The sequence below is a fragment of the Chionomys nivalis genome, chromosome 22, assembly GCF_950005125.1.
Source record: "Chionomys nivalis chromosome 22, mChiNiv1.1, whole genome shotgun sequence".
In the NCBI taxonomy this organism is placed as follows: domain Eukaryota; kingdom Metazoa; phylum Chordata; class Mammalia; order Rodentia; family Cricetidae; genus Chionomys; species Chionomys nivalis.
Window position 1 is genome coordinate 48,094,320 of NC_080107.1, and position 14,237 is coordinate 48,108,556.

Consider the following 14,237-nt stretch of genomic DNA (forward strand, 5'->3'; position numbering starts at 1 on the left):
ATGAGCTCGGCAATCGCCTCTAAGCCTGAATCGATGAACCACTACTGAACAGACAGCATCAACTTACCAGCTCCACGGATCCATAATGTTTCCTACTGAAATCCCCACGTCTACAGCCTAGGTCTTCTGAGACAGAGCTGCAACAAAAATGCTTCATCAGTATTACACATAGCGATCTGGCTACACACCTTCTGAGAAAAAAAAAAAAAAGGCTGCTATGGGACAGGCTCGCAGTGTCCTGGCACCTCACTGCAGGGGAACCTCCTTGCAACAGACACCGTCCCCAGCAGCCATTGCAGAGCCAAGCTTTCATCAAGCCCTCAGTCAAAAGAAAAACGTCCAAGTCATCCCTAGAAGTACAGGGAATGATTAAATTAAAAATTTAGTTCATTTGAAATCAATTGAAATTCCCAAAGCTATTGGTGGATTATGATTTCATTCCGCATCACCGAAGGGATGGCAGCCCTGCAGGAACTTGAGGTAAGGGACAAAGCTGCTGAACCAGATCTTGCAATTATCTTTTGCTTAAAAGAGTGGAATCTCTTTGTCCCAAATATGCAACATAAAAATAACCAGCATCATTTAAAGCTGTATTTTAAGAAGGAGACAAAATTCCCAAATCCTCATAAGCTCCCCTCCCTTTCCCTAGCATTTAATTTAAGATTTTTACGTGTTAACATAGAGAGAGAGAGAGAGAGAGAGAGAGAGAGAGAGAGAGAGAGAGAGAGAAAATATAAAAATCTAACATCTGAATATATTTATTTTTGACATGGCAGCAACTAATACTTCCCACCCCCTCCATCCCCACCCAAACAGGCTTAAATCAGATAAGCAAACTCACATGCCGTGGTCCAAGAGCAAATAAAACAAAGATGAAAACTGCTATTGCATTTGCATCTTGCATGCATAGCTCCCCTCTCAAAAGGCACGTGCCTTATTGGCTACTTCGTCTACCTAGGACTCCACAGCAGAAAGCCCCCCAGTACAAACAGCTTTAATAAGTTTGGCTTGACTATGCATGCAAACAGCTTTCATACAACATAAAACAGAATTCCGCCAGAATCACACGTTTCATCTATTCAAACCAGTTAGACTGTCACATGCAGAGACAGGTGCACTCAGTACCTTTTCATCCTTTCTTACAAGGTAGCTACATTTTCTAAATTACAGCCTTCCTGACACATTTGGAAAGAGACCGATTCTGATGTTCAGCATCCACAGAGTTGATTCTCTGCCAGGACACTGTTTGATAGGCTCCAAGAAAGACAGCATGAGAGAAATGAGATTAGAGTCTAATGGTGCTCTGCCTCCACCATTTCACAGAGATGGCTGAATTCATCTTATATGAGAAAGTTAACCTTTTCTCGCCCTCACTCCTTTAGCTGAAAATGTGTGGCATATCAATGAAGACTGTTTGGAAGGCGTGCCTAGGCTACTTTCCTGTTTGGATTGACATCCTTTCTCCCCCTACTCAAAACAAAAAAAAAAAAATCTCTAAGAGAGACTAAAACAATTCCCTCTGGTTTATTCCAGTCTGGCCTCTCTGCCCATTATTAGAATGTGATCTGAGAATGTTCTCAGAGACACTGTCCTGGCCCTGCATTTGGTTCTAAGGTTCTCTCCTGTTAGGCTGGGTTACCATGGACAGCAGATCTCCTCCAGAGGAAGGTCTCTGCATGGCAAAGCCCAGGCAGTGTGGATGCTCTGCCCAGGTTGCAATCCCGGCTTTGGTTTCTGTTAGGACCACAATTAAGGTAGCAGCGGCAGCATCAGCTCACACTCAACAAACCCAACATGAAAAGCAAAGACAGGGGCTCTAAGTCCCTCCACTGAGGAGGTTCTGGGACATACTGTCAGCTCTTTATCTTTGTCAACAGCCAGAAGCAAACATAGCAAAGATGACGGATCTCAGTCTACGACTATATGCCACCCTAGAGTATCTGCCTTCCCTAGATGTCTCTTAGAGGGGCAACAGCACCCCATGGAATCGATCTAGGATGCCAATCGATATAAATGCCTGCTGTCAGCTGCCCTTCCCTCCCCCTAATTACATTCCCTCTAGTGCTCTGCAGAGAGCTTGCTCGTGACCAGAACCAGGGTTGGGGCACACATCTGGGCCTGTAAGAGGCATCCAAAGTAGCTATGTCAAAAATCCCTCCTCTTCAGGTGTCCACACATGGGTTTCCAGGAGCAGGGGTCATCTAAAGCTCTACAAGGAATTCTGATTGCTCCTGGCCCCATTATTCCACCCACTGTCTGGCACAGGGTGGATATGCAATACACAGTCACTCCTGGAAGTATATACACATCATCCAGGTCCTCCTGGTCAGTGCCTCACAGCATTCGTGGTAAGCACCAAGGCAGGTTGCCTGCTGATGGGCCTCTTGGTCTCTCCATCTCGGCAGGCCTGGCAGACAGTGTAGATGTAGCTGTGTATACTAGACAGACAAACTTGCTCCTTTCTCTCAGACTCACTGTTGGACCAGATTTGTTTCATCTTTTGATGAGACCATGTGATCTAGTTCTGGTCAAGACAGGATGGGACAAAAATGGCATATACTACTTGCAGATCCTTGCCCTGGGAGGTGCAATAGCCTTCCTGGTGTAGCGGGGTGGGAGACTCCAAAGGCTTGCAGCAGGGCAGAGTTTCAAGATGAAGAAATCCAGGTCTCTGTGCGCCTGTGTGGATGGCATCAGAAGCAGAATGGGAGGCACACATTTACCAAAGTAAGTGTCTTAGGGGTTGTGATCACAGTCACATAATATGTGGCCCTGACAGAAGGGATAAGAAAACTGACTGGGGGGCGGGGAGCTAAAAAGGCAGTGATCTGCTTTACACAGCTACAAACTAGTTGGTAAAAGTGAGCTCTCCAGCAATTTAGAAGGTGGATCACATACCTTCGGAGGCTGCAGCTCCTGGAAACCAGAGCTGACAGAATCAGAGGGAAGTCATGTGCCGGCTCCCACTGGCTTTCACAGGGAAGAAAGCAGGGTCTGGAAGGAACTAAATGGGTGCTCTGGTGTATCCCAGAATCACCCGGGAAGAGGGTGAAAGGGAATGTATCTGCTCATAACTCCAAGACCAAGGTCTCAGTGTGGAGGGGTAGGAGATTTATTTGTCCAGAGGGACAGAGGGCAGGGAATAAGAGACAAAGACAGATAGAGGATGAGAGAGAAGGGGAAGGGAACAAGAGAAAGGGGGCAGGGATTTTTGACTTGAAGGGACCAAAGACTGCGCCTGGATAGAGGAGACAGATGAGGCACATAGGAAAATGGCAGTTTGTCTGATCAAACCATATTGGCTTGTAAGGAATCCACAGCTTCCTATCCTCTGTGGAAACAAAAGCAGAACTTCTTATATCCTTGAACTTAAATTTTAAAGTCAAGATACCTTTAAAATATATAGGTTGGTTTGGTTTAGTAGCCCATACAATGAAATGTCTCTCTGTACTTAGCTCTTTTACAGTCAAAAATTCAAAAAAACCACAATAGTATACATAATCCAGACTCTCTGTGTATATTCCATCTTTATGTGGCTTTTTTTATTCTATTACTTTTTATACAAGTTTAATATTTATTTTATTATCTTTACTCCTTTAATCTATGACTGTATTCTTTTATATTTTGTCTATAGTCTTTTTCCTCTCTCTCTCAAGCCTACATACATTTATCCAACACTGTGACACATTTAGAGGTACAAAGGGAAACTCCATGTTAGGGTGAGGTGTTTAATTTTGATTGGGCATGTTAATTAGGTGAGTCAAAGGGGACTTCTGATTGCTAGACTTCAATACTTTGATAGCTGGGCCTGGTAGCCCAAGGAGGAGGAAGTGGCCAAATAAGGGAGCAGACCTTGGTGGCTAGCTTTAGGGGTGTAACCTAATGGTTTTTAGCAAGGCAGAGGGAATGGGAGAGAAGGGCAAGGCCTGGCAGAGCCATGCTCGCCGTGCCTGAGCTGGCCAGAGTCCCTTCAGAAAGAACCTCAGCGGACAGATTGCCTCAATTTGACTAGCCTGTGGCCATGCCTGTGAGAGACCGATGTGGGAGTGTCTGCCTGCTATAGGGTCACTGCCTGTAGGAAGGTGGCCTGGGTTGTCTAAGTCAGCTGGCTGAGCATCAGCCACGAACAAGCCAACAAGCGGCACATCTCTATTGTTCCTGCTTCAAGTTCTGCTCTGTCTGAGTCCCTCAATCGTAGACTGTGACCTGGCATTGTAGGCTGAAATAAACCCTTTCTTCCCTTAGGGTGCTTGTGGTTAGAGTTTTTACCACAACTGCAGAAAAGCAAGCCAAAACAATGGGTAGAAATAGTAAAGATAGAAATACAGAGAGCAAGGGTTTAATGGAATTCAGAAATCAGTTTCTGAACCCCAAGCAAGAAGCATTCTGGCTAGTGAAGTGTGGTGTGTCTGCACCTTGTTCGAATCTCAGCAGGAGCATTTCCTGTGAACAATCTGTGGTCTGTCTCCTTACTCAGTAGCTGGAATGGAGGGGACCACAGAGGGTACAACAACAGGGATCTTAAAGAACTACAGGAAGAGTCGGAGCAGGATAGCCTCCCTGGGCTGTGCTTTGGATGAGAAATAGCACACTTTTGAGATCACTAAGCATCAGGTTATCTACTGCAACAGCATTTCTAGTTGATTTTTTTTCCTTTTGGTGCTGGGGACTGAACCTAGGGCCTCGTGTGTTCAAGTGCTCTACCATGGGGCTGAATCCCCAGCACATTTTTTGTTTGTTTGTTTTAACTTTCTGTTTTGGAATTGAGTCTGGCTAAATTACTCAAAATGATCTTGTACTTGGATCCTCCTCCCTCCATCTCCAAAATCGCTGGAAGATAGACCTGTATCACTAGGCCTAACATAGTAAATTTTTTTGCTGGATGCCTGGGGAGGATGGGGCTTTCTGACCTAGCTACTTTGAATGCCCCCTGCAACCCAAGAAACAGAATTCACAGCAGTTCCCACCTTGAGCAAGCTCTCTGTAGCTAACTGGAGGAAGTGCATTGTAACTTCCATAGAAGGGGATGTAGAAGATGCACAGACCAGGCTGACTCTACCTCAGGATACAAATCCACTGTCCACTTCTGAAGCAATTTTCTTGGAACACAGCCACACCTATTATGGTCTGTCCATTTGCTTTGGCATTACAACAGTGGACTCAACTAATTCCAACAGAAACCCTGATGACTTATAAAGCCCAAGCTATTTACTAAGCAGTTCTCAAAAGAAAACAAAAACAAGCAAACAACAACAAAAAATCTCACACTGCCATGCCCTGTAGTGGTCTCAGGGCAGCCCATAACCCCACATCCCTAATACCCACAAAAGCGCTCAAATTGACTCCCTGGGAAGCTCTGCAACAGTGTGGATTCCCTGGTCCTGGTCCTGGTCCGAGGCTGCGCTCAGCCCATCTGCCAGCCAGACAAGCAGCCCGGGGAGCTCTGCTGCAGGTGGTCACAGGTGATGCTTTGAAAACTGCTCTTTGGATGCTTCTGGAGTCCCTGGGAACCTGCTAACCGTGCTACAGCATGTTCATGAGGAAGCACCGGGCCTAGGTCACGGTTTCTGTTGATGGATGGAGGTGAGAGCCTTCCTTCCACGCACTGCTACAGCCATAGACCTGGGCTCCTAGCCTCTCTGGATGTCAGTTCTCTTATCTTTAAACTGTGGGTGAAAATACCCCATTTAACAGGATTATAAAGAATCCATAAGGAAAAGCAGCCAGCCGGGCGGTGGTGGCGCACGCCTTTAATCCCAGCACTCGGGAGGCAGAGGCAGGTGGATTTCTGTGAGTTTGAGGCCAGCTTGGTCTACAAGAGCTAGTTCCAGGACAGGAACCAAAAGCTATGGAGAAACCCTGTCTCGAAAATAAAAAAAAAAAAAAAAAAAAGGAAAAGCAGCCAATGTGCTAAACTGAAGCTCATCTGAATGCTTGCTATTATTATTGCCTCAATAATTAATCTCATTTTCTCTCAGGTAGGGGCACTTGGCATACATAATTAACTTTTAAAGGGTTTTTAAGTAAAACTTCTTTCCTCATGCATCAGTAAGAGAGTACGGTCCAAGCAGCATGTTTCCTGGAACCAGACTGAGGGGAACGCACCAATTTTAGCACCTGATCTCTTTCCTAAGAGTGTTGGCCCAGCAGGGTGACTTCAGTTAGAAAATACTCAGGACCCACTGTTGACACGACAGAATAGACAAGTGAAGCCTGGTTAGAGTCGGCCACCAGAACCAGGCAGGTGCGGACAGGAACCACGAAGCTTCCAATTCCCTATATGCCATGTGGTCGAGGCTCTAAATAGCAACCCTTCTGTTTCAGCAAATTGATGTGTAAGGATGCTGGATCACGCTTCGCAGGCTTGCAGAGTGCGGAGGACCTCCATGCTCAATCTCTACATATGGCCTGGGGTGGAGGCAAGCCTTCCGTTCCACACGCAGGCTCTACCAACTGCCATTACATAAGTTAGATTCCTGGAAAGCAGGATGGATTGGGCCCTCTGCAGAGTCAAGAGCTGCTGAGTAAGGAGACCAGTGGAGGCTGGTGGTTCCCTCAACTGGCCCTGATATCAGTGCCAACACTCACAACTGGCCAGATCCACGCAGCCAGGTTCCCATGGGTCTCAGACCCAGATAATGGTTAAAACCTCAGCACCAATAAATACTCTCCCTGCGTCAGTGAAGGGATTCTGTGAGAAACACCAGGCAGTTTCTGAAGCTCACCAGTAAGGAAATTCAATGTCGAGAGCCCCAACACAGGGCCTTAGCCCCCCGACAAGCACACAGCAGGACACAGATGGCAGGGTCCCCCACTGAAGGCCAAGGAACTTTTTAATGGTGCCAGACTACAGATTGAGGCTTGCAGGGAGTCTGGGGCTCCCAACAACAGGCACCAGAGTAGCTCATGGCATACAAGAGACCGGTGTCATGCTCTCTGAAATGCATCAAGAGACACAGAAAAGCAGAGATGTGATTATAAATTAACTTCTAATGATGACATAAAAGAATTCCTCTAGCAAAGGACTGGACCAGAAAGCAGGGATCAAGGAGGACAGCTTCTGGAGTGAATGGATCCCAAAAGTCAGGGCCCTTTGAGTCTTTTACTTTTAGTATTTGTTTTTAATGTATATGGGTGTTTTGTCTGCGTGCATGCATGTGCATCACATGTGTGCGGTTCCCTCTGGGACTAGAAGAGGGCATTGGATTCCTGGGACTGGAGTTAGAGATGGTTGGGAGTTGTCACGTGGGTGCTGGGAATTGAACCCTGGTCCTCTAGAAGTTCAGACTGTGCCCTTATAACTGCTGAGTCAGCTCTCCAGCCTGCTAGTCCTCTTCCCCCACTCGAACGCTTTGAATACAATCTTCCCGTATTTATGAGCACACTAAGTTTTAAGAAATATATGACCTGACTCTTTCACACAGAGTCCTACGATAACTGACAACCTCTGCCGGTCTTCCGAACTGCTGCTCTGAAATGAGAAGCGGCCACAGTGACAAACACTGGGGAAGATGACCACCCACTCACTGTGGAAGAGGCCATTTCTGACTAAACCAAACCTGTGGTTACCATATAACCAGCAGGTACACTCTGGGGTATTTATTTCAGAAGAATAAAAATAGTACACCCACAAAACTGTGGAAAACACATTCAGCGTATGTTTATTAATAATAGCTTCAAACTGGAAACAATCCAGATGTCTTCCCAGGAGCAAAGAATAAAAGCAACTGCAACCTATCAGCACCTTGGAATACCACTGGCCAACTAGAAGAAACACAACCACTATGCACAACAGTGTGGTAGACTCTTTAGGGAGCCGTGGCGCATGGAGTTAGCCAGTCCCAAACGTTTCACTTATTACAATTCTATTTATGTAACATTTTTCTTTGTTTGTTATTTTTAGAGACCAGCCTGGGCTGATTTTGAACTATGTGGCTAAAGATAACTTTAAACTCCCGATCCTCTTGCCTCCACTTCCTGGGTTCTGGGATTATAGATAACACACCACCACTCCTGGCTTTATACAGAGTTCTTGAAACAACAGGATTCTGGTTATCACAACTCCCACGCCTGGGGATGGAACGATCCTGTCTCTTATCTGTGGTACAAGACACAGTCATCTACCCACGAGATCAGACTGTATGTAAATCTGGGGCAATCGAAGCAAGACCAATGGGTTCCATCGCTGTTTCCTACTGAGATGTTGCTGTACCATCGTCATGCAAGGTTTCTCAGTGGTGTTCTGTGTTATTTCTCACCACAGCTGCATACAAACCTGTTATTATATGCCAAAATAAAGAGTTTACCTAAAAGTTGGGAACACATCTGTAACTATCTAGCTTCTTGGGAGGCTGAGACAAGAGGAGTGCTTGAGTGAGCAATTCAAGGTCAGCGCAGGCACCTAACAAAATCCTATTTCAAAGAAAAAAAGTTTAATAAAACAAAACCAAATCCCTGTAGGGCTAGAGAGAGAGAGTTCAGTAGTTGAGAATATTTGCTGTTATTCTGGAAGACCCATGTTTGGTTCCCAGCACCCCCACAGGTACCTCACAACCACCTGTAACCCCAGTTCCAAGGAAGCTATTACCTTCTAGCCTAGAAAGGCACCTACAGACATGTGACATACGCTCACACAGATATACATACATACACATATAAATAGAAAAAACTATATCTAAGCCAGTGGTGGTGCACGCCTTTAATCCCAGCACTTGGGAGACAGAGGAGCTCTGTGAGTTTGAGGACAACCTGGTTGAGATAGCAAGTTCCAGGTCAGCCAAGGGCTATGTGGTGAGAATCTTTCTCAAAAAAGGAAACCATCACTAACAAAACAAAACAACAAAGAAAGAAAGAAACAAACCCCTATATATGAAATTTTGTGTGTTTGTGTGTGTGTGCTCAATGGATGAAGTGCTTACCACACGAGCACAAGGATGTGTGTTCACCCACATGAAACAGCACAGCAGCGCACAGCAGTAACCAGTACTGCAAGGTGGATCCCTGGAGCTCATTTGCCAGTCAGGGTCAGTGAGAGACCATGACTCAAAAAAAAGGTAGAGGAGGACAGCAGCCATCAGAGGAAAACAGCTGGCACTGTCCTCTGGCATCATAACCACGTGTACATACACCCACCCACACACAATCACCCACATGTATATGTACACATGAAAAGCAAAACTATCTGCACCCACATGTTTTCTCTCTTTCAGCGAACAGCTACTGAGCACCTACAAGAACCAAGGAGCAGCCAGGAGCTACACCCAAGAGGCATGTGCTCTGTTCTCAGAAGGCTCAGCATCCACAGCCATAGGCCTTCTCCAGGATGCCCGCCAAGCACCTGCCTTTAGCACAGCCAGTCTGACACATTTCTCAGCTCAAGACCCAACTTTTCAGTGACAATGTTGGCCTATGTGCAGTCAAGACCAGAGGGATTTTTGGCTCACAAATGTTTGGGAGAAACATTGTTCCACATGGAATCTATAAATGATACAACTAAGGTCAATATAAAAATCTATAATCAGCTAACATCATATGTTGCTGCCACCTCTCTTCACTGCCTGAATCTTTGAGGAAATCCCTTTGTGCTGTTAGTTTTTACTGTTAACTGGATACAATCCAGTCGCCTGGGAAGAGGAAACCTCAACAAGAGAACTGCCTCAATGAGACTAGCCTTTGACCATGCCATGAGAGATTGTCTTCATGATGGCTGATGTGAGAAGGGACAGCCTGCATGGGTGGCACCATCCCTAGGGCCTGGCCTGGGCTGGAGAGGAAACATAGCTGAGCATTCAATGAACAAGTCAACCAGCAACATTCCATGGTTTCTGCTTTGGTCCCTGCCTCCAGGATCCTGACCTTATTTCCTTCACTGATAGACTATGACCTGGAAGTGTAAGCCAAATAAACCCATCCCTCCCCCAAGTTGTCGATGGCCTGAGTGGTTTCATTAAAGCAACTGAGATCAAGCTAGAACACCCTTCAAAGCTTGTCTCTCCAGGTCTCCATGTTTCCCACCTGGAATTCACAAGATCTGCTTCTAACTGACCCAGACCTTAAAGACACACATACACAATCCCAGAGTGGATTCTTTTATGCAGGGCCCAGACAGCCAGAACCATCACTATACAGTGGACCTTGTACTTGAGCTAGTTAGACATGCAGAATGTTAGGTCCCACTCAGGACCTAATGAGACAGAATCTAATTCTAACAGCTTTCCCAGGATGTATAATCACACTGCAATAGCAGAAGAACCGATTCTAGGCCTTGCTTCCTAACCCCGTCTTCATATCATAATCATCTGAAGGGCTGGAGAGATGGCTCAGCGGTTAAGGGTACTTGGTTCTATTGCAGAAGATTCAGGGTCAATTTTCAGAGGTCAGAACACTCACATGGTACCTCGCAAGCACCTGAACGCCAGATCCAGGGAATGTGATGCCCTCTTCACCTCCATGGGTACCAGGTTCTCATGTGATGTACAGACATACATATAAACAAAACACCCATACACATAATTTTTAAAAATCTAAGAAAATGATTTAGACTTTTTCCTTTGATTTTTAAATTTTGAAATAATGAATACTATAGCTACAGCTGAAACACTGGTGAGCTGCTCACCATTTTCACCCTCCTTCCTCTGCTGCAACATGAACTGATCAGGTCTCCTGGCCCATACTCTATACCTCCACAGCCTACAGACGCAACCTGCCACTCCACTGCACATAAGGGCTTTGTTACCCAAATGAACATCTTCCCACACTTGTAGCCCTAGTCCATGCACCCGACTCTGGTACGACATCCTCAGTATCACTTCCAGACAGCAACTCCACTCTCCAGTGTCAGGTACCTCTGCTGTTTGTGACTTTCAAAAATTACATGTACTTATGTGTCTTCATATGTACATGGATGTGGTGTGCCATGGTGTGTGTGAGGTGTCAGAAGACAAGTTGTGTGAGTGGCTTCTCTCCTGCCATCACATGGCTCCTGAAGATTAAACTTTGGTCTTTAGGCTTGGCAGCAAGTACCTTTACCTAAAAAGCCATTTTGCTAGTCTTGATTCCTTTTTTATTGATTTTTATTGAGCTCTACATTTTTATCTGGTCTCCTCCCTTCCTCTCCCCTCCCCTTCAACCCTTTCCCATGGTCCCCATGCTCCCAATTTACTCAGGAGATCTTCTTGTCTTTTTCTACTTCCCATGTAGATTAGATCCATGTACGTCTCTCTTAGGGTCCTCTTTGTTGTCTAGGTTCTCTGGGATTGTAATTTGTAGGCTGGTTTTCTTTGCTTTATATTTATAAGCCACTTATGAGTGAGTACATGTGATAACTGTCTCACTCAAAATGGTGTTTTCTTGCTCCATCCATTTGCCTACAAAATTCAAGATGTTATTTTTTTCTGCTGTGTAGTACTCCACTGTGTAAATGCACCACATCTTCTTTATCCATTCTTCGGTTGAGGGCATTTAGGTTGTTTCCAGGTTCTGGCTATGACAAACAATTCTGCTATGAACATAGTTGAGCACATGTCCTTGTGGCATAATTGAGCATCCTTTGGATATATACCCAAAAGTGGTATTACTGGGTCTTGAGGAAGGTTGTTTTCTAATTTTCTGAGAAATCACCACACTGACATCCAAAGGGGTTTACCAGCTTGCACTCCCACCAGCAATGCAGGAGTGTTCCCTTTTCCCCACAACCTCTCCAGCATAAGTTGTCACCAGTGTTTTTGATTTTAGTCATTCTTATAGGTCTAGGTAGAATCTTAGAGTTGTTTTGATTTGCATTTCTCTGATGACTAAGGATGTTGAACATTTCCTTAAATGTCTTTCAGCCATTTTAGATTCCTCTGTTCAGAGTTCTGTTTGGGTCTGTACTCTATTTTTTTTAATTGGATTATTTGTTCTTCTGATGACCAATTTCTTGAGTTCTTTGTATATTTTGGAGATCAGACCTCTGTCTGATGTGGAGTTGGTGAAGATCTTTTCCCATTCTATAGGCTGCTGTTTTGTTTTGTTGACCGTGTTCTTTGCTTTTTAGAAGCTTTTCAGTTTCAGGAGGTCCCACTTACTGTTTCTCTCAGTGTCTGTGCTACTAGGGTTATATTTAGGAAGTGGTTCCCTGTGCCAATGCATTCAAGTGTACTTCCCACTTTCTTTTCTATGAGGTTCAGTGTGGCTGGCTTTATGTTGAGGTCTCTGATCCATTTGGACTTGAGTTTTGTGCATGTTGATAGATATGGGTCTATTTTCATTCTTCTACATGCTGATATCCAGTTATGCCAGCACCATTTGTTAAATATGCTTTATTTTTTCCATTTGATACTTTTTGTTTCTTTGTCAAAAATCAGCTGTTCAAAAGTGTGTTGATTAATATCCGGGTCTTCAATTTGGTTCCACTGGTCCTCCTGTCTGTTTTTATGCCAATACCAGGCTGTTTTCAGTACTGTAGCTCTGTAGTAGAGTTTGAACTCAGGGATTGTGATGCCTCCAGAAATTCTTTTATTGTACAGGACTGTTTTGTCTGTCCTGGGTTTTTTGCTTTTCCATATAAAGTTGAGTACCATTCTTTCAAGGTCTGTAAAGAATTTTGCTGGGATTTTGATGGGCATTGCATTGAATCTGTAGATTGCTTTTGGTAAGATTGCTATTTTTACTATGTTAAGTCTACCTAGTCAAGAGCATGGTAGCTCTTTCCACTTTCTGGTGTTTTCTTCAATTTCTTTCTTCAAAGATTTAAAGTTCTTGTCATATAAGCCTTCCACTTGTTTGGTTAGAGTTACTCTGAGATATTTTATGATATTTGCGGCTATTGCGAATGGTGTTGTTTCTCTGATTTCTTTCTCAGCCCTTTTATCATCTGTGTACAGGAGGGCTACTGATTTTTATTTTTTAGTTAACCTTGTATCCTGCTACATTACTAAAAGTGTTTATTAGTTGTAGAAGTTTCTTGGTAGAATTTTTGGGATCGCTTATGTAAACTATCATATTATCAGCAAATAGTGAGAATTTGACTTCTTCTTTTCCGATTTGTATCCCCTTGATCTCCTTTAGTTGTCTTATTGTTCCAGCTAGGTCCTCAAGAGCTATATTGAATAGATGTGGAGAGAATGGACAACCTTGTCTTCTTCCTGAGTTCAGTGGAATCGCTGGGAGTTTCTGTCCATTTAGTTTGATGTTGGCTGTTGGCTTGTTGTACATTGCCTTTATTATGTTTAGGTATGTTCTTTGTATCCCTGCTCTCTTCAAGACCTTTATCATGAAGGGATATTGTATTCTGTCGAAAGCTTTTCGGCATCTAATGAGATGATCATGTGATTTTCATTTTTCAGTTTGTTTATATGGTGGATTACGTTGACAGATGTTCATGTTGAACCATCTCTGCATCTCTGGGATGAAGCCGACTTGATCATGGTGAATGATTCTGATGTGTTCTTGGATTTGATTTGCCAGTATTTTATTTAGTATTTTTGCATTAATGTTCATGAGTCAGACTGGTCTGTAATTCTCTTTCTTAGTAATGTCTTTATGTGGTTTGGATATCAGGGTGATTGTAGCCTCATAAAAAGAGTTTGGTAATGTTCCCTCTGTTTCTATTGTGTGGAAAAATTTGAGGAGTATTGGTATTAGTTCTTCTTTGAAAATCTTGTAGAATCCTGAGCTGAAACCATCTGCTCCTGGGCTTTTTTTGGTTGGGAGACTTTTGATGACTGTTTCTATTTCTTCAGCAGTTATAGGTCTGTTTAATTTGCTTATCTGGTCTTGACTTAATTTTGGTAATATTTATCCAGAAAGTTGTCCATTTCCTTTTAGTTTTTCAATTTTGTGGAGTAAAGGTTTTTGAAATATGACCTGATGATTCTCTGAATTTCCTCTGTGTCTCTTGTTATGTTCCCCCTTCTCATTTCTGATTTTGTTAATTTGGATATTCTCTCTCTGCCTTTTGGTTAGATTATATAAAGATTTGTCTACTTTGTTAATTTTCTCGAAGAACCAACTCTTTGTCTCATTGATTCCTTGTATTGTTTTCTGTTTCTTTTTTGTTGATTTCAGCTCTCAATTTGATTATTTCCTGCAGTCTATTTCTCTTGGATGAGTTTGCTTCTTTTTGTCCTAAAGTTTTCAAATGTTCTATTAATTCACGAGTGTGGGACTTTTCCAGCTTCTTTTTTTTTTAAAAAAAAGCATTTTTATTTAATTTTTTAATATTTATTTATTATGTATACAATATTCTGTCTGTGTAT

The 14,237-nt window shown here is 43.7% G+C and overlaps 1 protein-coding gene across 4 annotated transcripts in view; it reads right to left on the minus strand.

Moving 5' to 3' along the window:
* Garnl3 (GTPase activating Rap/RanGAP domain like 3) overlaps positions 1-14,237 on the minus strand; it is a 165,208-nt gene that overhangs the window by 113,978 nt on the left and 36,993 nt on the right. For 3 of the 4 annotated variants that reach the window (XM_057754572.1, XM_057754573.1, XM_057754571.1), the window contains exon 3: positions 68-137. In XM_057754572.1, the coding sequence (XP_057610555.1) occupies positions 68-137 (70 nt within the window). Of the gene's footprint in view, positions 1-67; positions 138-1,125; positions 1,242-14,237 lie in introns of those variants that run through there. The other variant, XM_057754574.1, reaches the window with a different exon arrangement.